At 40.5% G+C, this 24,340-nt stretch overlaps 1 protein-coding gene and 1 long non-coding RNA gene across 2 annotated transcripts in view; both read right to left on the bottom strand.

Moving 5' to 3' along the window:
- acsf2 (acyl-CoA synthetase family member 2) overlaps positions 1-16,395 on the bottom strand; it is a 47,465-nt gene extending 31,070 nt beyond the window's left edge. The window contains exons 1-5 of the mRNA XM_034107417.2: positions 15,988-16,395; positions 13,671-13,866; positions 11,720-11,848; positions 10,898-10,951; positions 10,693-10,811 (exon numbers count right to left, since the gene is read on the bottom strand). Of these exons, the coding sequence (XP_033963308.1) occupies positions 10,693-10,811; positions 10,898-10,951; positions 11,720-11,848; positions 13,671-13,866; positions 15,988-16,106 (617 nt within the window). The 5' untranslated portion in view covers positions 16,107-16,395. The remainder of the gene's footprint in view (positions 1-10,692; positions 10,812-10,897; positions 10,952-11,719; positions 11,849-13,670; positions 13,867-15,987) is intronic.
- Positions 16,396-19,364: 2,969 nt separating this feature from the next.
- LOC139435801 (uncharacterized) lies at positions 19,365-24,103 on the bottom strand. The gene is made up of 3 exons (XR_011644998.1): positions 23,926-24,103; positions 20,727-22,411; positions 19,365-20,581 (listed from the first exon to the last, which is right to left on the bottom strand). It is a non-coding gene; the product is annotated as an uncharacterized lncRNA (long non-coding RNA).
- Positions 24,104-24,340: the final 237 nt, after the last annotated feature.

Raw genomic sequence — 24,340 nt, 5'->3', positions numbered from 1 at the left:
CCTATAGGAAACGCCTCCTTGCTGCGGTCTGCAGACAGACCCTATTGTCGCGTTCGGCCTGCGGCCTGCTTGACACCTGCTGTAGTTGAGGCCTGTATCCACCTGCTCCACGACCACCTGTCGTGCTCTACGGTGCCGAGGACGTTTTACCACGGGGATATCGCGGAGAGACCGGAGCGCCTCTACGCCTCGAGCTGGCCCTGCTTCGCCTATCCTGCTGTACTGAGGAGGTTCTGCACCGGGGATATCGCGAGGAGAACGGAGCGCCTCCACATTTCGGGCCTGCTTGCACGCCTATCCGGATGCTCTGCTGGTCTGGGAAAATTGCCCATATCGTGATTCTACTGTGCCTGTTAACTGTTTTGGACTATGAGAAGATCTCTAGTCATTCTGAGAAGACTACTGGATTCAGGTCTGTTCTGCCACCTGCAGTGGGCATCCCCTGCAAAGGTTCGGATGTGTTGCTCAAACAATTACCGGTTGCCTTGTCACAGTCAATCTGCTCGACAAAATATGTTTGTCTTTTTTATTTTCCTGCGTTGATGGTTCTTCAAGACTGATTCTTAAGCTCTAATCACACTCTCGCAGACTATATTATTAGATGACAATGTATGTGTGTCATTTAAGAGGAAAAGATGCCTGGTTTTTTTGTTGTTATTACTGTCAGGAAATGTACAACCTAACCCTGGTCCGCCCAGTAGTAATAGTCAGATTGCTACTCCTGCTGATTTTAAAGCTAGGTCTGGGTTGGGTTTCATCCACTTGAATGTGCGCAGTCTGTTAGGTAAACTAGATTTTGTCCGTATATGGGCAAAATCGACAGACGCTGACGTCATTGTCTTATCTGAAACATGGCTAAACAAGTCTATTTTGGCCTCTGACATTGCCTTAAATGGTTTTAATGTGTATCGTACCGACCGGCCTAATAAAGGTGGTGGCATTGCAATTTATGTTAAGAATAAGTTCAGTGTAACCACATTAGTTTCCAAATCGATCAGTAAGCAATTTTAATTTTTAGCCTTAAATATAGAAGTGGCAAAGGGTCAACAGGTCATGGTAGTGAGTTGTTACAGACCCCCCTCAGCTGTCAAAGACTCCTTGTCTTCACTAGCAAATCTTTTATCACAACTAGACTACAAGGAAATAGTGCTACTTGGAGATTTTAACTGGGACTGGTTAACTGCAGTGTCAGAGGATTTTAAAAACCTTTGTATCTCATTGAATGTTACTCAGATTGTGGACAGTCCTACTCGCCCAAATATTAAGTCCCCTAATAAATCCTCCCTAATTGATCTCATTTTAACTAATGTTCCCCATACATATTCATCTGTGGGAGTATTTGCAAATGATCTGAGTGATCACTGTGTTGTAGCCACAACTAGGGACACTAAGGTCCAAAAGGTTAAACCTCGCATTATCATCAAGAGAGACATAAAACATTTTGTGGAGCAGGGTTTTGTGCATGATCTGTTTGATTTTGATTGGGGTAAAATCGATCTGTGTGCTGATGTGGAAACCGCATGGTCTTATTTTTATCTTGGTTTTATGGAGATCATTGATAGACATGCACCCCTGCGTACATTTAGAGTAAAGAGACGAGACAATCCTTGGTTTTCTGCTGAGCTGTCTAGTCTCCTTCATGAGAGAAACAAGGCCTGGGCAAAGGCTAGGAAATCAGGCTCAGAGATAGAGTGGCTGCGTTTTAGGCAGCTAAGGAATAGCTTCACTTCAAATGTCAAAAGTGCAAAGTCGAAGTACTATTTGTCAGTTACCACAGAAAACCTAAATAATCCTAGGAAATTTTGGAAAGCAATAAAATCGATATCAACCGGTGAGATCCGTAATGAGCTACCTCCGTGCATTACCACAGCATCTGGCTCTATATCGGACAGGGCCACTATGCTACATTGCTTTAATGAACATTTTGTGTCCTGCGGTTCTATGTTTGATTCTGTGACTAACTCTGCTTCTGTGAACACTACAGTCTGTGACTCTGAACAACGTGGTCTGGAAAACCCTTTCAGTTTTACTCCTTTTACTGTCAATGTTGTTCATGAAGCCTTATCTAAGTTAGATCCTAGGAAACCGGCTGGCCCGGACAACTTAGAACCTTTCTTTTTAAAGATAGCTGCAGATTTTATTGCTCCACCTCTTACTTCTCTTTTTAACCTCTCCCTCAGCACAAATACAATTCCAAAAGTATGGAAGTCTGCTTATGTCTTGCCTTTACTGAAAGGAGGGGAGGCAACTATTTTAAATAACTATAGGCCAATCTCTAAATTGTCAGTTCTGGCTAAGGTTCTTGAACGCCTAGTGAGTGAACAGGTAAAGGAGTTTTTATGTACAAATGACATCCTGTCTAAACATCAGTCAGGCTTCAGAAAGCAACATAGCACCATCACTGCCACAATGAAAGTGGTGAATGACATTACTAGTATTTTAGATAATAAGCAGCATAATAAGTTGTGCAGCTCTGTTTATTGACCTTTCCAAAGCGTTTGACACCGTCGATCATCGCATCTTAAAGCAGAGGCTACTCAGTATTGGCATATCCAGCCTTGCAGTGGGGTGGTTTGTGAACTACCTCTCTGAAAGGTCCCAATGTGTTCATTTTGATGGACTGTCTTCTCAGTGGTTAAACATTTCTAATGGTGTACCACAAGGTTCTGTTTTAGGACCACTTTTATTCTCCATATATATTAACAGCGTAGGTGATAATGTGGATGAAGCTACTTTACATTTTTATGCGGATGATACTGTGATGTATTGTGCAGGTCCCACCATTAAGGAGGCTGTTGTTAAATTACAGGCTGTTTTTAACACTATTCAGACTCAGTTCTCTGAATTAAAGCTTCTTTTAAATGTGGATAAAACCAAGGTAATGCTCTTTTCAAAAGCAAAAAAGACACCAGAACCTGTTTTAGATATTGTAACTACGCAAGGAACAAAACTTGAAGTTGTTGCCTGTTACAAATACCTTGGTATCTGGCTTGATGACTGTCTCTCTTTTAAACTTCATGTCAATAACCTGCTAAAAAAACTGAGGGTTAGGCTAGGGTTCTTTTTCAGAAACAAGTCCTGTTTCTCGCTTGAGGCCAGGAAAAGGCTAGTCACTGTGACCTTTTTGTTCTGTTTATGTTTTTATGTTTCATGTGGAACTACTTGAGCAGGTCTCCCTTGGAAAAGAGATCAATGATCTCAATGGGATTTTATCTGTATAAATAAAGGTTTGAAATGAAATGAAATGGACAAGTTTTTCCAAATCCTGCTGTGACATTAGTCTTTTAATCCTAGATATATTCTTTAGGTGATAGTAGGCTGATTTAGTAACTGTTTTAATGTGACTGTAATGTGAATGCCTTTGTCTGAATGTCTTTCATTTTTGTAAAGCACCTTGAATTGCCTTGTGTTGAAAGGTGCTATATAAATAAACTTGCCTTGCCTTGTTGAAACTCAGGTCAGAGTCCATGACTACAACTAGATTTCTGGCTTTATCTGTTGTTTTGAACATTGCAGACTGAAGTGCAGCGCTAACTTGTATACGTTCTACCTTGGCTCCAAAGACCATTACCTCAGTTTTGTCTTTGTTTAATTGGAGAAAGTTCTGACACATCCAGTCATTGATTTGTTCAATGCACTTACTCAGTGTTTTAACTGGAGAATAGTCTCCTGGTGAAATGGTTACGTACATTTGTGTGTCATCCGCATGGCTATGGTAACTTATTTTGTTGTTTTTCATTATCTGAGCCAGTGGTAGCATGTAGATCAGGGGTGCCCAACCAGTCGATTTTTAGACACATCTCACGATCGTGAGATGTGTCTAAAAATAGAACAACAATATTCTGTTTTATCGTTAATGTCCTGTAACATAATCTTCCTGTGCCAGAATAATGCACTTGAACGCATCAAAGCTTTGTGATTGGCCGGCGTGACCCCATGTGTCGGGGCGTGGCTGGTGAGCAGTGGGCAGTGCACTAGTTCGCTAACGTTGTCCGTGTCAACAGGAGTGACAGTCCGCACACACACAAGACCGTAATTATGGCAGAAGCAAAACATATATAATTTTCACTCCGAGTGGGAAGATGATTATTTTTGTATCTATTCCAATTCAAAGTCCATCTGTCTCATCTGCAATGCGCGCTTGGCTTTATCGAAGAAGGGTAATTTAGGAGCGGCATTTCAAAACAGTGCACAAACGCTACGAGACGGAATTCCCTCCTCATTCTGCCCTACGCTCCAAAAGGGGAGGGGCCTGAAAGGACAGCTCAATGCACAGCAGTCCATTTTCACCAGGCCCAACATCAAGAGCAAGGCTGCTACCATAGCATCTTAACGTGTCAGTCACGTTCTTGCGAAACACATGAAGTCTTTCAAATACGGCGAAGTTGTGAAAGAAGCATTCCTGGAGGCTGCCGACGCGCTTTTGGGGGACAGTAAAAATAACAGTAGCATTTCAACAGGTTTTTGATATGATAAAAGCTCAAGTTAGATACCGTTATTAATCAGTTGTAAGTTTTAGTTTGTTTGAACTTATTCATTATAATTATTGTACAAAATAGTATAAGAATGCAAACTTAAATTGATTATAGTCTATTATCAATTCAGGTTAAGAAACTAGTGTTGCTTGCATCCTATTTTAAAGGCATTTCTTTTTATAATCTACTAAAATGCAACAAAAAAAGGGTTTGATTCTATTAATTTTGTTTTTTTTATTGCACTGTTGCAGCAGATTCCTGTGTAGCTTCAGATCTGAGTTGTCTTATTAGTAAGCCTCATTTATACTTTTGTAGCAACACTATTTTTATATAATGGCAAAGAAAGGGTTCAGAGTCTTTTCTTTTTTTCCTGTGTCATATGTGGCAGCACTGTTCAATGTTTCTTGAAAACATTACCCACTGTAGTGACGTGTGAATAAACTCCAACTCTGTATCAACAACACTGTTGTGTAACTTCAGTTAAATACTTGTGTGTAGATTAGAAAGAGGTAAGATAAAGGATCTGCAGTATTTTATTAAGTATTAATCGTACAAAGGTCAGTTTTATACAAGTAGAAATGTGTATTTACCTGGTAGTAGGCTGTCAGTAATGGCTACGCCTCTCTATTTGGACTGGTAGATCTCGGCAGACTGGCAACTTTAAAAGTAGCTCTCGGTTCAAAAAAGGTTGGGCACCCCTGATGTAGATGTTAAAGAGAAGAGGCCCCAAGATGGAGCCTTGAGGAACCCCACATGTCATATTTGTCAACTCAGATTTGTATTTACTAGGGCTGTCAAGTTAACGCGTTAATAAGGCGTTAACGCAAAAAAAAATTAACGCCACTAATTATTTTAACGCGATTAACGCATATGTATTTTTTACATAGTTTCAGAGCGCATCAAGTTTAAAATACCATCTACAAGCTGATGCTGACAGCCCCGCTCCTGCTGCCTGCTTGCAGCAGACCACACTTCCACGCTCGCCGGCAGGCACCGACTGGCCATCGGGAGGACCGGGAGGGTGTGTATATGTGTGGCTCGAGCGAGAGAGCGACCTTACGTGTATTGTTGTTGTTGTTAGCATCTGGTGCTGGCTAGCTGCGCTAACGGATATAAGGAGCTGTTTAAATGAAAACAGAGGAGCGACATTTCGCCGACAACTGCGCCGAGCACTTGACTTTATGCAGGCAGCCAGACAGTGGGACATTGTACGGTCAGCAGCAGCACGGATAGTGCGCGCAACATGATTGCAGCGTCCAGGCAGCTCCCGTTCGAGCATATGCCTTGAGCTGCACATAGCTCCAACGATCCATCACTGTTGAGAGCTTCATAGTATGTTGAATACTTAAAACGAAAGTTAGTTGTAATCAAATATAATCAATTATATTCTTGTATAACCCACAATGAAAATGCTTCGTATTTTAGGTTTTTCTATGTTTACAGCATAAACAAAACAAAGTGGTTTGTTAAGTTGAGTGTAAGACTTATAATGATTTATGCCTTACTCTCTGATAAGAGAGTAGGCAGGTTCTTTCCTCTCCTCTCACAGCAGGGAGGGGGGCTCCGGACTTAAGGAGAAACACATTGAGGCCTCAAAAGGGTGGTTATGTCATAGCCATAGAATATGTCTAGTCATGTTTTGTTTTACACAAACTTGGGAAGGTGTGTCTTATGCCAGAGCCAATAGAATATGTTGGTTGGGTATAGAGGAGGTGTTTTTGGGTTTTCTATCCGATTTTTTGAGCATAAAAAGACTGGCTTAATTGGATTTCGTCGGGGAGACAGGGGGAAACCCCTGGTATACTCTCTCCCGGTAAGCTCTGGCCCTCAGAGCTGGGTTAGATGGCTCTCGGTAAGATATACCTGGAAGACGTTGTTAGAACGTACAGGAATAAAAGAAATAACACTATTAAGATATACCTGGAAGACGTTGTTAGAACGTACAGGAATAAAAGAAATAACACTATTTAGATCTACCTGGAAGACGTTGTTAGAACGTACAGGAATAAAAGAAATAACACTATTTAGATTTACCTGGAAGACATTGTTAGAACGTACAGGAATAAAAGAAATAACACTATTTAGATCTACCTGGAAGACGTTCTTCAGACGTACGGGAAGCTTAGATCTAATGGTATTATTAAGGTATACCTGGAAGACGTTGTTCGGACGTACAGGAATCTTATGACTATTTAGATCGACCTGGAAGGCGTTATTAAGAACGTACAGGAATCTTATAACACTATTTAGATCGACCTGGAAGGCGTTATTAAGAACGTACAGGAATCAAATGAATAAGACTATTTAGATCGACCTGGAAGGCGTTATTAGAAACGTACAGGAATAAAATGAATATGAATTAAGGTTTTAGATAAAAAATATAACCCCAGCATGATATGTTTTGTATGATTATAATGTGTTAAAAGGTAAAGACTCTGTATACTCTATTTTTCTTCAAATAAACTGATCTCACCTTTTGGATTGGGACAACTAAAAAGAAAATCTGTGCTCTCCTCTCCTGCTTCAAAGGTAAGACTGCACCCTGCCACACACACGTAGGTAGGAACACACCCCATTTACTGATATCAAAATCCTTCGGGATCGCTTAAACAGATTAAAAAGAGTTGTCTGAATAGAAACAGCAGTTAATTGAACCTGGTTCTTCGGGGAGTTAATAGAGGTGAGACCTTGCTGACGTTGGTGGATCTGAGCCAAGCAGTACACTTACATAGACTCAGTAACTTCGGTCAGGTCAGTTAGTAGGTCAGAGTAATTTATATTAATAAATTATCAGGACCTCACCTACTCTAAACATCTCACTCTCTCACACACACACACACACACACACACACACACACACACACACACACACACACACACACACACACACACACACACACACACACACACACACACACACACACACACACACACACACACACACACACACACAAACACACACACACACGCACGCACACACTTTGTATTGTATTATTGAATGAGAGAGGTTCCAGGTTGAATTGAGGCGAATATTTGTTATGTTCAGGTTGTTGTGTTTAATATTCATGAGAATATTTGTCATTGTTCAAATGATAATAAACATTAGCATAAAGCATATTTTGTCCACTCATATGTTGATAAGAGTATTAAAAACTTGAAAAATATTCCTCTAAGGTACATTTAGAACAGTTAAAAAATGTGCGATTAATTTGCCATTAATCGCGATTAACTATGGACAATCATGCGATTAATCGCGATTAAATATTTTAATCGACTGACAGCCCTAGTATTTACCTATAGAAACAAAGTTGTTTCTGTCCTTTAAGTAGGATTCAAACCAATTTAGAACAAAGAAATTTAGAACAATACTGTGGGCAATCCCCACAGGAGCAATTTGGGGTGAAGTGTCTTGCCCAGGGACACAACGACATGCTGACTGCAGTGGGGTTTTAACCTGAGCTCCCATGATCCGAACACCAATGCTCTATCCACTGCCCCACAAGCCCCTTTAAAACTGAAGTGCTCCAAGGTACACAGCAATATTCAGCTTTGACTGTCTGTCTGCAATAGTAGCATGTTACTGATCAATCCCTGATTCCTGTATAGCCTCCTCCTATAACTAATATTTCTGTAAATGTAGAACCAGGCTACATGCCCTCACACACTGAGGGCGGAGTTCAAATCACCACTCGCATGGCATATTTCCTCGAAGACATTTTTTACATACCACCAATAATATCAAAGGCACTGTCGAGACCTGAATTTAAAGCAGCAACATTTCTTTGAGGGAACAGAGAGTCAGGCAGCCCAATTTGAGAGCTATCGTAGCGTATCTTCTGTCAGACTATTAAGACTGTTCCATAAGAGAGGAAAGGTGTCCAGCCCTCATGAGACACATGTCTAAAGCCCTGTTCACACGTGGCATTATACGTCTCTGCGGCCACCTCTATTTAGAAATTTGACGGCACTCAAGAGGCAGCGAGAATGCATTGATAATTGATTATTTGACATTTGGCGCATGTTTTTGGTAATGTGTATACGGGATTGAGTCCTGGGCAACTTTGAAGGACTGCTTGTGCAGGAAACAACTTCTTAAATAATATTGAACAAACTGTGGGAAGTAAATTAGCAACTAAAATAAAATGCTTAAGATCTGACAGTATCTCTGAAGAATCTTTAAACAACACTCACATGATTTAGCAAAAAAACAGAATTGAAGTTAAGCAAGATAACTAAGTAATTAATATTAGAAACGTATTTTTGGCGATTTATTATTTAGTTATTTGATAACTATTTACATTCATGTTGCGAATTAGCCTTAGGGTTTTTGGGATGTCCAGTCAAAATTGTAACCAAATCCTGTGAAAAATAGACATTTATTTGTGGCCTGGAATACCCAGAGTTCCAAAATGTAATAAATGCATAACGGAAAGTGCTATAAGATTTTGCGAGGTCACATGAATGAACCTTTCTTTTTAAAGATAGCTGCAGATTTTATTGCTCCACCTCTCACTTCTCTTTTTAACCTCTCCCTCAGCACAAATACAATTCCAAAAGTATGGAAGTCTGCTTATGTCTTGCCTTTACTGAAAGGAGGGGAGGCAACTATTTTAAATAACTATAGGCCAATCTCTAAATTGTAAGTTCTGGCTAAGATTCTTGAACGCCTAGTGAGTGAACAGGTAAAGGAGTTTTTATGTATAAATGATATCCTGTCTAAACATCAGTCAGGCTTCAGAAAGCAACACAGCACCATCACTGCCACAATGAAAGTGGTGAATGACATTACTAGTATTTTAGATAATAAGCAGAGTTGTGCAGCTCTGTTTATTGACCTTTCCAAAGCGTTTGACACCGTTGATCATCGCATCTTAAAGCAGAGGCTACTCAGTATTGGCATATCCAGCCATGCAGTGGGGTGGTTTGTGAACTACCTCTGAAAGGTCCCAATGTGTTCATTTTGAGAGACTGTCTTCTGAGTGGTTAAACATTTCTAATGGTGTACCACAAGGTTCTGTTTTAGGACCACTTTTATTCTCCATATATATTAACAGCGTGGGTGAAAATGTGGATGAAGCTACTTTACATTTTTATGCGGATGATACTGTGATGTATTGTGCAGGTCCCTCCATTAAAGAGGCTGTTGTTAAATTACAGGCTGTTTTTAACATTATTCAGACTCAGCTCTCTGAATTAAAGCTTCTTTTAAATGTGGATAAAACCAAGGTAATGCTCTTTTCTAAAGCTAAAAAGACACCAGAGCCTGTTTTAGATATTGTAACTACGCAAGGAACAAAACTTGAAGTTGTTGCCTGTTACAAATACCTTGGTATCTGGCTTGATGATTGTCTCTCTTTTAAACTTCATGTCAATAACCTGCTAAAAAAACTGAGGGTTAGGCTAGGGTTCTTTTTCAGAAACAAGTCCTGCTTCTCGCTTGAGGCCAGGAAAAGGCTAGTCACTGTGACCTTTTTACCTGTGCTGGACTATGGGGATCTGGTCTATATGAATGCACCTGCCAATTGCCTGGTCAAGTTAGATGCTGCGTATCACAGCGCACTGAGATTTGTGACAAACTGTAAATCATTAACCCATCACTGTACCCTGTATGCAAGGGCTGCTTTGCTTTCACTAACTGTACGGAGGCTCAGTCACTGGTACATTTTTATATACAAAGCCATGTTAGGGAAACTTCCATCTTATATCTGCTCCCTGATCTCACGGAGAATTGTAAGTGGCTACTGCCTGAGATCGAATGCAGTGGTTTTATTAAATGTGCCAACTGCTAGGACTGTCTTAGGGAAGACAGCTTTTAGATGCGCAGCTCCTCTGTCTTGGAATAGTCTGCAAATTAAATGGAAACTGAACAATCTGGTGCCACTAAATGTTTTTAAAGCTCGGTTGGATGCTAGTCAATCAGAAGCTATTGGTACCTGTTTATGTGGATAGTTATGTAAATAATGCTGTATGATGTCCTTTTGTTGTTCTGTTTATGCTTTTATGTTTCATGTGGAACTACTTGAACAGGTCTCCCTTGGAAAAGAGATCAATGATCTCAATGGGATTTTATCTGTATAAATAAAGGTTTGAAATTAAATGAAAAAATGAATTGTACAGTATAGAAGTTTTCACATGATTTCTTTCCAGGTAATCCATAACTTGCAGGGAGTTCTTAGTGAGTGTACATGTTGGTACTGGTGAGCCCCAGCAGCTGTACCTGGCGCTCCTGATGTCTCCTGGGGTGGACGTCTCGATCTCTGGACATATCTGTCTCAGCATGTCACAGTACTTCTGAGTCCTGAACTCCGTAGGGCACACGATAGCTTTACACCCAACCTGTGGAGAGAGCAGTACATGATTCACTTTAATGTGAAACAGTCTCTGCGTGTCATAACAATAAAATGTATGTAAAAATCGCCCACCTTCCGCAGTGTAAACTCCACTTCCTTCAGCTGGTACGCTGGGTTCACAGACACCTGTCGGGGGGGAAACCATTAACAGTCGCTCATGATGGCAGAAAATGAAGGTTTAGAGATTAAAATGGACCACAGCCAAAACTATGACAATGTTAAGAACATATGTTCCACCACTTCGATGCGAATATTCCAGATCAACGTGTAACATATAATAAGGGAACACTTTTCCACTGCTTATGGGACTGCCCAAATATCAAAACATTCTGGAAAGATGAAAACTCTGTATTCTTGGTGATTCTAAATCTTAATAACACCACATAATAAAATGACTGTTTAAAAAAAACCTCTCTCATTGGCTTGCCTTGGAGAAATTGACCTATGCTATAAAGGGAAATCCTGATGCCTTCTATAAAATATGAGAACATCCTTACAGTTTTTGGAAAGGAACTAGTTACGACCTGGTCAATGAGTAGGCAATATATGATTGTGATATAGCTTCCTGTCTACCAGCTTTGTAACAAGGTCCACTTACATTATTTGTAATCATCAACAATAATGTAATAATCCTCATTTGTGAATCAACGAGTGAGTGTTTGCGGCAGCAGGACAGTTTATGTTCAACCAAAATGAACTACAGTGTGTGTGATCATGTTAATGATGTTGCTCATTGATGTTTTTGTTAACTGTTTATGGACAAAAAAGAGCTCCAAGGCCCAGAGATAGAAGCCATAAAATCCTCCTGACAGCATTAACAAAGAGTAAGGTCACCGTCTCTCTAATATTCTTTATGCCTTCCTGCTAATGCACGATGCTGTAGCCTTGACCCACCAATATAATGCCAGCTCTAGCTGTGGCGAACTGGAACAGGATCCATTCATAAGTGTTGGGACCCCACATGCCGAGCCGGTCTCCTTTCTGCAGCCCAAGAGCCAGCAGCCCGGCTGCAGCCTGATCCACCTACAGAGAGAGGAAACAACATAATCAGGTTAAACGTGTTCCCAAAAAATGTTTGTGTAGGACGCTTCCTGGACTTGAATAGTTTTTGATACTGATACTGTATTTTTTTTTTTTATACTTGTACTGCGGCAGTGTTTGTATTTAGGTCAAACAAGACGACGCCATGACAATAAAGGTGTTTTAAGTGTGAAGAGTGACTTAGAGTTGTACCATGTTTGTTGACTTGAATTGTGTGACGACCCCTCCACATCACGTGGGGTGCCGTGTGTTTGTGTGTGTGTGGTTTGTTCAGGTTGTTTCAGGTGCTGATGAGCCCCCCCCCCCCCCCGGGGGGCGGATGCCTATCTGATGAGCTACACCTGGTGAAGCGGGATAAAGGAGGAGCCCAGCCGGTTGTGTCGCTCTCACTCCTTTGGGCACTCTCTCTGCGCCAGCTTCGGGGACCTGGTGCTGGTGTCCATTTAGTGTTGTGTTGAAACAAATAAACTATATATTCTTACCTCTCGTCTCGCCTCCCTGTTTTATGTTACAGCCCATGAGCCGAGTTGTAACAATTGATAAAGAAAGCATGTCACTTTGAGAAAACACATGCAGCGATGCAAGTCCATCAAATAAAGATACACATTCTCAAGGGCGCTTTATTCATCTAAGGCTTTGGATTCCTTTGATACAATTCTTTGATGCATCATGTCACCAGTAAACTACAATTGATCCCGTATTCCAAAAAAATATGAATTTTCTCTTAAGGTTCTTTGTAGTTTAAAAATGCATTAATGTTTAGGCATTTAATGAATTAACAGCAGAGATGTTTCATGAAAGCTGCATTCTGATTATTATATTCCTGCTCTCTTTTTGCAAGATTAACAGTATCACTTTAAGGTCACTGGGTGAAACTATACAGGACTGAACTGGCAGGTTATCTTGTTTCAGGTTGCCTCAACAACCTCCACCAATAGGAATCCACTATTTCACCCGAGCGCTGACACCCAGGGTGAAATCATTCCATACATTCTTGCAACTGCTCAAAGTGTGACTCCTTTGTAAGTGAAGTGATGTATGAAGGCGCCCTGGAGCATATCAATAAGTTAACTAACTGGTTGTGATGATTTAAAAATTTGATTAACCATTTAGTGGTTAATTGTATCTGCTAATTACTCATTGATGCATGGAAAGGCCTGCTTCCAGCTTCAATTGAGAGAGGGGAACAGGTTTGTACAGTTAGTAAAATTAGGTTAAAGGTTACTTTACACATGTTTAACTGTAGAATGTAATCACAAGCATTTTGCAATTACCTTATACTGACTCTTTTCACTGGAGTTCAGCTGCTAACATGTTATTGGTCTAGAGTGAATGCTGTGGAATAGTTTGAGAAGGTGAAGCCATCCCCATAACTATCTATCACTTTTTATGAGTTGTACAATTATACCATGATGGTGTAAACATTAACATTGAGAACAATGGCTGGGTGAACAAGTTTCTTAAAAAAGCACTCGGAAGTGGATAGCATCTACATCTTAAAGAGGTAGGCAATTATTTTAGAAGATTTTTTTGTTTTTTCCATGTCCATTGGGGCAAATCTGCTTGTTGTATGACATCCCAATGCAGTCTGCAGTTTTTATAATGAGCCATAGTCAGAAGAGCTGCAGAATGAGAAAATAAAGCGGGGTGACATTGATGAACACAGGACTTCCATGTTTGGATTCAAGCACCAAGTGTAGGGTTCTGGGCCTTTTCTAAAAACAAGCATTGCAAACAGGGCCACAATGTATTTGTTTCTTGGCATTCCAACATCCGACCTATAATTTGAGAAGAAAAAACTCACATCCTTCTGAAGCTGTGCGAAGGTTTTGCGGACTCCATCTTGCAGGAAGGCCACGGCCTCTCGGTCAGGGAAGCGCTCCACCGTCCTCAGCAGGGAGTCTCCTACCGTGGAGTGGAGCAGAGAGGTGGTGGTCGTGCCGTGGGCGTAGCTGGTGATGAGAGACGGGATGATGGGCGGGGAGTCCACATGGATGCCACTGCAGGGAAACACAATATATATATACACAGAACAATTTCAATATTTTCTGATAGTGTACAGACTAAACAACCAATCTATTAATTAAAAAATTATAATCGGCAGATTAGTCGATCATGAAGATAATAGTTTGCACAAATTAAATGTCTTTTATCTTTCTCTAACTAAACGAAGAAAACTGAAAAAGTCTTGTTTGGGTCAAAAATGTAATAAATCGGATCCTCCCATTAGGTATATTTATGGGTAATTAATAAACGTCTTTGTCTTGATTATGATGTTGATTAAGTACTGATTTAATCCACTTTATATTATTAAAACTGTTCAAGACTTAATCAAAGAAAATGTGTATTTATTGTCAGGATGCTAAAACTGAACAGCTTCCTTGTTGAAACCCTTGTCAACTCAGGCTGCGGCCCCACGAGGACGAAAACGGCTAAACGCATAGGATTAACGCAAACGCAATCGCAAACGGCTTCCGTCCACATGCAATAATTATCCGGATAGTGTCTGCCCACACGAGACCGCTCCGTTTAGCTCCAACCGCTGGAGAAGCTGCAGTACATATGCAGGAGCCTCTACGTGGCGCTGTAACTTCCTCCACAAAAGCAGCGAAGAAGCATGGTTGTCATGGTTGCCCTTCTGTTTATTCTCCGCGGTGGGGGCCGAGGGAACCGGGCAGAGTTTTTCGCCAGTCAGCGTGTATTAAAGTTGAAATCTTCCGGACAAAATTATAAAAGTGCCGGTCAAAGGTCTTCTTTGTTATTTATTGAGCTTTAAAACAAATGAATAACGACTCTATATAATATAATGATAAAATACACGGAGCCTCTCTTTTTCCTCCTTCTCTTCGGACAGCATCAGTGTCTGTCTCATGCAGCAGCTGATCCAGTAATGAGTGACCCGGCCGACAGTAAAAAATAAACATATTTATAACTAGTTTAGGGAGTTTGAGAGGTAATTAAAATAGCTAAGGGTGATGATCTGACTTGAAGTGTGTGTTTTGCTGCAGCGGGAGGAGCTGTAGGTGAGCAGAGCTGCGTGTCTCCGTCCTGTCAGATTAGACTTCACTCGCGAGAGAAAGATAAATAATCTGAATTCAGGGTGCAGTTTACTTTGACGTGGGGGTGAGCAGCAGAGGTGGGGAGAGGCGGGGCTATTGCCTTATCATTATTGCTGTAGATGTTGCACAAACAACTGTAGCATGGTCAATAGCGTCCGGAGCACGATAGCAACTCTGCGATCCGCCATTGTTGTTGTTGTTGGTGGCGAAACACTTCAGCACTGGCGCGGGGTAAGCGGAGGTGAGCAGAAGAGGTGGGGAGAGGCGGGGCTATTGCGCAATCACTATCAGTGATCTGAAAATGTCCGTATAGGGCGCACACACGGAGCTGTTTGACCCCCCAGAGAGTGGCGTATGCATTTCTATCCACCTTGGGACCCGTTGTCGTTTCCTCAGTCGTTTAGTGCCATATTCGGTCGTCCTCGTGTGGCCGAACGGTCTATATGACACTAAACAGTAACGCAAACGACCGAATTCGTCCTCGTGGGGCCGCATAATCATCTGAACACCTGAACAACAGGAAATTGAAACAATGTAAGAATTTGTATTTTGCATTTAGTCTCCACCACATGCTGGTGCTTCTTTAAACTCCCCCCTTCCTCCCACGTTGTTTTCATCCCCCATTATTTGTACTACTGCTTATTATTTATAACATACCAAATAAATAGAAGAGGAATGTATGTGTATACAATGTTGTGTCAAGATTGTGCAAAGCATTTATGAGTAGGTCATAATTTTGTAGATTTGAGTTGTGACAATCATGATTTTTCAAATCACATTTTTTTACATAATCATAAAAAAAGAGAACGCTTATTAAGAAATACATGGTTTATAAAACACAAGAGGAAAGTGTCATTGGGTTAGAAATCGTTCTCGCTTTCAAGTTAAGTGAGAGAATTCTTGACTGAGCACTATTCCTATTATTTATCACATGATGTATGCATGATGTGTATGCATATTTGTCTGTTGATGTTGGACATGGAGCTGCTGTGACGCAAGTCAAATTTCAGACTTGATCTGACAATAAAGTAATATCGTATTGTATCGTATGATGTATCTCACCGACTCGCTGCAGGCAGGGCTGGATGATGCGTCCATGGTCTCTGCAAAACTTTAAAAGATCTTGAAAAGCCACTGTTGCTCCGAAGAGTCTGTGAACACAGCGCAATCTTTGGGATCATTGTGTGCAGATGCAGATCACCGTGCCCCTGAACACAACACTTGAGCAGATTTCCACACTCCGTAAACAGAGAAGTTATCCAGAAGGACTTCCTGTGCACCGCTGGAAAGAACCACACTGACTGGGAACACTGGGAACGTCTCTCTTCTCAGTTCATCTGCAGCTTTTAGCCCCCTGCTCGGACCTTGATCCTTTACGTTTCACACGAGTTTCACACAATTGCTGTGAGAGCAGCAGTCCTGTCCTGCTGGTGGAGCGCTGCGCTGCAGGAAGACAAGTCTCAGCAATTCCACACCCTGCAGAGCTGCAACGACGCTGAAATTGGCTTCCGATTCAGAGCATCCGATTCGACAGTTAAGGGGAAAGTTAAGGGACATTTAATTTACAGCGCTGAGCGAACAATCCTCCGTGTTTTAACCTCTTAAATAGCTGCATAGCCGATTTATTTGGACTGGATTATCCCAGAGGGTCTAAAGATTCTTTATAACACAGTTTGAGATTTGTGAAACCTTAATTCTATTTGTGAAAATACAAACAAGGGAGATTTCAGTGCTTTTTTAAATCTAGACCACATTAGACCAGGTCCTGATCTGAAACCACTAGACCTAGACTCATCACATCTGGACTGGATTATCCCACGGAGGCTAAAGATTCTTTATAACCCAGTTTCAGATTTGTGAAACCTAAATTCTATTTGTGAAAATACAAACAAGGGAGATTTCAGTGCTTTTTCACATGTAGACCACATTAGACCAGGTCCTGATCTGAAACCACTAGACCTACACTCATCAAATCTGGACTGGATTATCCCAGAGGGTCTAAAGATTCTTTATAACATAGTTTCAGATTTGTGAAACCTTAATTCTATTTGTGAAAATACAAACAAGGGAGATTTTGCTGCTTGTTTTAAATCTAGACCACATTAGACCAGGTCCTGATCTGAAACCACTAGACCTACACTCATCAAATCTGGACTGGATTATCCCACGGAGGCTAAAGATTCTTTATAACATAGTTTGAGATTTGTGAAACCTTTATTCTATTTGTGAAAATACAAACAAGGGAGATTTCAGTGCTTTTTTACATGTAGACCACATTAGACCAGGTCCTGATCTGAAACCACTAGACCTACACTCATCAAATCTGGACTGGATTATCCCAGAGAGGCTAAAGATTCTTTATAACCCAGTTTCAGATTTGTGAAACCTTTATTTTATTTGTGAAAATAGAAACACAGGTGGAAGGCTGAGGTTGCTGCAGCAGGCCAGGATCAGGATCAGAAAGTGAACCTCCCAGCTTGGCAAGCAGGGCACAAACAGGACAACACTCCCAGTACCTGCCAGAGGACAGCAAGGCAGGGAGCACAGACAGGCAGAAGGGGTCGTCACAACATGTTCTTTTGTTTTGTTTTATTGTTCTGTCTTTGTATTTAAGTATTCCAGTAATGTATGTTGCATGTTTTAATTTGATTGTATTTACTTGTTTAAATGAAATTTGTTTTAGGTTCACTTATAAAATCTGTCGAGGGACAACAGATGAAAAATAGCCTCTTGGCTAACTCTGGCACATTTACAGGAATGTTAATTAATGTGCACTGTCCCTGTTAAACAAATGAATACATAAATAAAAATAAGTGTATGCTCCTCATTTAGGTGATAATTCTTTATCTACAAAGTTTTCGTATCTTAAATACTGTTTCATAGCAAACAAAAAAATGAAAGAGATGTTAAAGGAATTCTGGTTCATGAGATAAAATAGAATAAAGGTTTCACAAATCTGAAACTGTGTTATAAAGAATCTTTAGACCCTCTGGGATAATCCAGTCCAGATTTGATGAGTCTAGGTCTAGTGGTTTCAGATCAGGACCTGGTCTACATGTGAAAAAAGCAATGAAATCTCACTTTTTGTATTTTCACAAATAGAATAAAGGTTTCACAAATCTCAAACTGTGTTATAAAGAATCTTTAGACCCTCTGGGATAATCCAGTCCAGATTTGATGAGTCTAGGTCTAGTGGTTTTAGATCAGGACCTGGTCTAATGTGGTCTACATGTGAAAAAAGCACTGAAATCTCACTTTTTGTATTTTCACAAATATATTAAAGGTTTCACAAATCTCAAACTGTGTTATAAAGAATCTTTAAACTCTCTGGGATAATCCAGTCCAGATTTGATGAGTCTAGGTCTAGTGGTTTTAGATCAGGACCTGGTCTAATGTGGTCTACATGTGAAAAAAGCACTGAAATCTCACTTTTTGTATTTTCACAAATAGAATAAAGGTTTCACAAATCTCAAACTGTGTTATAAAGAATCTTTAGACCCTCTGGGATAATCCAGTCCAAATAAATCGGCTATGCAGCTATTTAAGAGGTTAAAACACGGAGGATTGTTCGCTCAGCGCTGTAAATTAAATGTCCCTTAACTTTCCCCTTAACTGCCGAATCGGATGCTCTGAATCGGAAGCCAACTTCAGCGTCGTGAGCTGCAGTGGTGTAAACAATTACTTGATTACAATTTTGAGGGACTTGTACTTTCAATCAAACAAACATAGATGAGTGTAAAATATAGTTATAATTAAAGGTAGGGTATCTGTAAATTTGAGAAACCAGCTCGAGTGTAGTATGGAGTCAGATTTGGGTCAATATTTGGGTCAATATTGGGTCAATATTCTCGCGCGTAAAACAAGCTACTCACGAGCGGAAAATGTGCTTTTATGGAACGCCCTTTGCGTCACAATTCGCGCGTTTATTCGCGCGTAGTTTCGCGCGGATTAACGGGGAGGTCCGTTTATTCGCGCGAAACTACGCGCGAATAAACGGGGAGGTCCGTTTTATAAACGGGGAGGTCCGTTTGAGTTCAAAGTCTCAGTAACCAATCAGTGAAGAGCAAAACCAGACCAAAGCAATCTGTAGATGAAAAGTTCCTGACATTGTGAGGCTGGAAATTGTACGTTATTCCAGCTTCAGGGGACTATGTATTAATTTGGCTTTCAATATAATAAATATATCAATCAATCTATAACCTGCCTTCATTGTCTTTTAAAATAAAATCGCCTTACCTTATTTTACTGAAGTGAAGGGTATTTGTCTCCTTAAATCACGTTTTAAATGTACTTCTTATAACATGGCATGGTGTAACATATCAAAATGTTCAGTCTCTGGTCTTGCTAGAAATGCAATGTCACTCACCTTAGAGCACTGTTTTATGAGATACTTAGCTTAGAAATCAGATTTTTGGAAAACTTAAAAACTTGTGAAAACACAGATGTACTCATGTCATCCATTTTATTTTGGTGTTTCAGATTTGGTTTACCAACGTTTTTGGTTCACAAAAGTAGTGAAATATATGAATTACACTATAGGCCTATATATTGTTCATGTCTAAAATGAAAATGTGTAAATTAGAATTTGGAGTAAAATAGTTCCATTACTCTACTTTCACCACAGAAAAGTTACATCAGGACTGATTCATGACTTCATATTCCATACTGGGGTTCATGTGATGTGTACAAATACAAATTGAGCATTACAACTTTTTTTTTAAACCAACTATTTATGTTAACATAAGAAACTGTAAAATCTCAATATTTACAATACAGGGTTCATACACTTTTTCACCAGTGATTTTAAATGACTTTTCCACGACCAAAAAAATGACTCATTCATGTGGCTAGCATGTGCTGCCTCGCCCATATTCTAAATATTGAATATGTTACAACACAGTTTGCATTTAGCACGTCTTGGGTCAATGTCTTTTGATAACCACAATTGGTACTTATTCTTTAGAAGCCATACATTGTTGAAACTGCACTTCCCTGACAGCTTGGCATCTTTATATCAAATAGTAGCTCCTATAGACTAGAGGGCGTGATTGTAAACATCTCTCACCAGCGAAATACTGCCACAGTTGCCATTTTACATTTCATTATACGATACAGTATTTATTATCATTATAGTATTACTATTTCGGCGATTAGATAACATATCAATTATATTTGATGCAACTTTAGTTATATTTCCATGACTTTTCCAAAACATTGGGAAAAATATTACATTCCATGACTTTTCCAGGTTTTCAATGACCGTACGAACCCTGACAATATCGGAACTTTCTCAACCAATATTCATTATAAATGTAAAGACAGGGGGAGCAGTGCCATGGTCTTTGTCTGTCTTCCAAGACAGTGGGTCTGGCTGCTGTGTAGGTGATGGTGCATGTGCTGCTGGTGGCTGTGTCGGAGGGAGGGAAGTGTGCAAGGCGAGACTTCTTTGCTGGCTGGGTTGATCGTGATGGCTGTGGTGGAGGCCTTTGTACCGAGGTGTATCTTAATCTTGTGGCAGGCACAGATGGAGGCTGCTGTAGTGATGCTGGTCCTCTGGTCCTTGGTTGTGATGGCTCTAGTGAAGGCCCTTGAGCCACGGTAGATCTTGACCTGGGTGCAGGCACAGATGGAGGTTCTTGCTGCTAGGCCCAGGCAGCTGTGAAATGGGAAAGAAATATAGGACAATAATTAGTACTAAGTTCATTAAAATATAAAGTTCAAGTGGAATGTTTCTCCCCTCTCTTTCTATTTAACTATGTTACACCCACACAATGAAAGTACACTATTACTGTAATATTTACCTATCTTCAAATGGATCCTTGTTGTTGTTGTATTCTCCAGGTTCTGATGCTCCATCTCCACTGCTGCTAGTGCTACAAGTACGCTGTGCAGAGCTGCATATTGCATTCCATGACTTTTCCAGGTTTTTAATGACTGTACGAACCCTGACAATATCAGAACTTTCTCAACCAACTATTCATTATAAATGTAAAGACAGGGGGAGCAGTGCCATGGTCTTTGTCTGTCTTCCAAGACAGTGGGTCTGGCTGCTGTGTAGGTGGGGGTGATGGTGCATGGCAGGGCTCGAGCATAAGGACGTCCCGTCGTAGAAAAATAGTGTCGGGGAGGATAAAAAATAATTTTGGGACGAGTTAAAATAAAAATACCCTGCTAACTCTACTACAAACGGCGATGAAAATGAAACCGACTGCACGTTTTGTGTAGCACACAGTTATTAAACCTCCTTGTTAACATAAACACCATGATAAACACACACGCACAAAACATTCAGAAACCCTCGAAATACACACATGTAGCTACAGCTGGCTGTGCCCGCAAATTTGCGGGTCTAGTTATGTTCTGTTCGCGGGTTGAGTGATGTACAATGGCATCCCGTGGAGGAATTCTGAAATGTTTTACCGTTACATCACAAAAAACGCACAGCAGAACCAGACCCTGGAGCGCCGGCCTCTTTATTTACTTACTCCTCTTCATCCCCTAATAAGGCCGAGAAGAGAACTCTCCATCGTATTTAGTCCTTAGCAATATGCTGCCTCTCCCCATGTAGGGATGGGTACCGAGCCCCGGTATTAAACGGGCCCCGGGCCAGAATTATTAAAGACAGTGGTAACATTAAGCTCCGACGTTATCTGACTTTTTATCGGTACTGGAGACATTTAAAAAATATATGTCATATGTATTATTGCTACATACACATTATATCGCAGTTTTAGTTTCACCAACTCCGTTTCTAATATGCAATAAGACTACAACATGCGTCTATGATGTATTTTTGAGCTTTCCAATCCAGACGAGACCTCTCTCTCCCGTCTGGGTGCGAGGGGGCGGGGCCGTTTGTAAAGGTCTCCTGACTGTGTTACAGACTGTCATCCTGTTAGCGGGTACTCTGGGTTCTGTCTTCAGGACAGTGTTGAATTTTTTTGTTAATTGGATGAGTAATTTTCTCATTTGTGTGTTTGTTTAAATATATTTGGCCTTTGTTTATGTGATTGAATGATTTACTCAAATAAAAAGGTTGATGAATTATCATCTAATGATTTGTATGATGTTTTATTCATATTAAAGGTCACTTTGAATGATTTTAACTCATGATAATGTAGAAAAACTAACATTTTAAATTCGGGACGGTCCACATTAATTTCGGGACGGCTTATATTGTATTTCGGGACGGTTCCGGGACGATGGGGAAAAAAGTTAGTCGAGAGCCCTGGTGCATGGGCTGCTGGTGGCTGTGTCGGCGGGAGGGAGATGTGCTAGGCGAGACTTCTTTGCTGGCTGGGTTGATCGTGATGGCTGTGGTGGAGGCCTTTGTACCGAGGTGTATCTTAATCTTGTGGCAGGCACAGATGGAGATGGAGGCTGCTGGTCCTTGGTTGTGATGGCTCTGGTGAAGGCCGTTGAGCCACGGTAGATCTTGACCTGGGTGCAGGCACAGGTGGAGGTTCTTGCTGATAGGCCCAGGCAGCTGTGAAATCGGAAAGAAATATAGGACAATAATTACTAAGTTCATTAAAATATAAAGTTCAAGTGGAATGTTTCTCAAGCACAAATAACAATGCACAACTCAAAATAAAATGGGGAGCAGGGCTCACAATTAACGATGTCCCGATGCCCATACAAATTCCTACTGGGACACAAATCTATTTTGTCTGGGACTATTTCGGGACAGTGAAAAAAAATTAAAAGTAAACTTCAAAATGGGTGTTATTTGCAAAGTCATTGGGCTGTCAAATCATAGAATGCATTCTACGTCATCCACTCTGCTGCTGACTGCTGCTAGACTCGCGCCAATGCAACGGTCACGACAGTTAAAAACAGAAGAAAGAAATGCTGAGGTGGTTGAATAAACAGCCCCCTGTTGCAAGCCCCAATTCTGCCGACTCCCGAAACGAAAACATCCCAAGTCCTGGTCATGATGCACCGTCTTCCATTGTGGTAAATTAGTTGTCTTAAGTGCCAATGTTGGTGCTAACTAACGCTAGCAACTGAAGTGTGCCTTACAATGCATACAAACGTCCTAAAATGCGGTGTCATGTTCTTTTGAAGTTTGTGAAAATGATGTGAAATACAGTTGATCAGAATAAGAGGTGTAGCCTATCATTTTTGTATTTTCTTTGTCAGTCAGTCAGTGAGCAGGCTAGAATCTTTAGCTGCAAAAACGTAAGGCATTTAGCTAATCATTTAGCTTTTCATCTTTTTTTAGTGTTTTACTTTTTTTTGGTCAAGAACGTCAGTCAGATTGGGTGACGATTAGAAAGGGGGTCGCAAGGTAATTTTAGTTTGTCAATCAACTCTGGTATGACAATAATGTGTCATGTTAAGAGAGAGTAATGTTCCAGTTGTTTTTGTGCCTGGGGGAGGGGGGGGTGGGTGAGTGAGTGAGAGCAAGATGATTGACATTCATGAATGAAGATAGAAGATCAATTTATATTCCTATAGTACTACTGACGACTTGTGAGGATAACTTGTAATTAGAACTGAAAACAGATACATTTATTAAACTGTATTATGGAACTTCTGTTTTTTTATTGTCATTCATACCACTTTTATTGCCAGATAGAGGGTTCCAATCATAAAACACAGACCATACAGCCATACCATATTGAATTGAAAAATACAAATCAGAATTCTTCAATGTTGACATGACAATGATACATTAGTCTGGATATTGAGAAACAATAGAAAAACATGTCTTAAAACAACTCTCTTCCCTTCTACTCTAGGAGAGGCAAGAGATCAGACTAATATTCATATGTTTAAAGAATAAGTATTTTAAACTTACATGGTGGACCAGAGTCTATGGTGTGATGATTAAGTGGAAGTTAAGTAGAATTCGGGACAGTTGTGGGACACTGAGGAAAAAAGTTAATTTTGAGCCCTGGTGGGGAGGTGGGACAGGAGTCTCTCTCTCTCTCTTACAAACTATTTAACTAAACCCACACAATGAAAGTACACTATTACTGTAATATTTACATTTACCTATCTTCAAATGGATCCTTGTTGTTGTTGCTGTATTCTCCAGGTTCTGATGCTCCATCTCCACTGCTGCTAGTGCTACAAGTCTGCTGTGCAGAGCTGGTAATCAGATAATAAGCCTGTTGAACAGGAGAAAAGAATGAAGCAGAGGGAAAGTTGCTGCCGTTTGTGTGGTTGTCCTAGCCAGAATTTATTAAACACATTAATAAATTCACTTACAAATTATATCCGTTTTCTCTATTTATGTATCTCTGCGTTGTGGTCGAATGAATATGACTTCCTTCTTGCCAACCAGCTTTATTATCTGTGCAAACAGAATATAAGGAAATGGCTTCACCAGCTTTCTACCTCATAATACTTCTCCTCAGTGAGGCCTGAAGCTAACTGAGAATGTAAAAATACATTTAGCCAATCAAAG

The sequence above is a fragment of the Pseudochaenichthys georgianus genome, chromosome 19 (assembly GCF_902827115.2).
Source record: "Pseudochaenichthys georgianus chromosome 19, fPseGeo1.2, whole genome shotgun sequence".
Classification (NCBI taxonomy): Eukaryota; Metazoa; Chordata; class Actinopteri; order Perciformes; family Channichthyidae; genus Pseudochaenichthys; species Pseudochaenichthys georgianus.
Note: the sequence above shows the minus strand (reverse complement) of the source record. Positions and strands in the feature narration are given on the sequence as shown.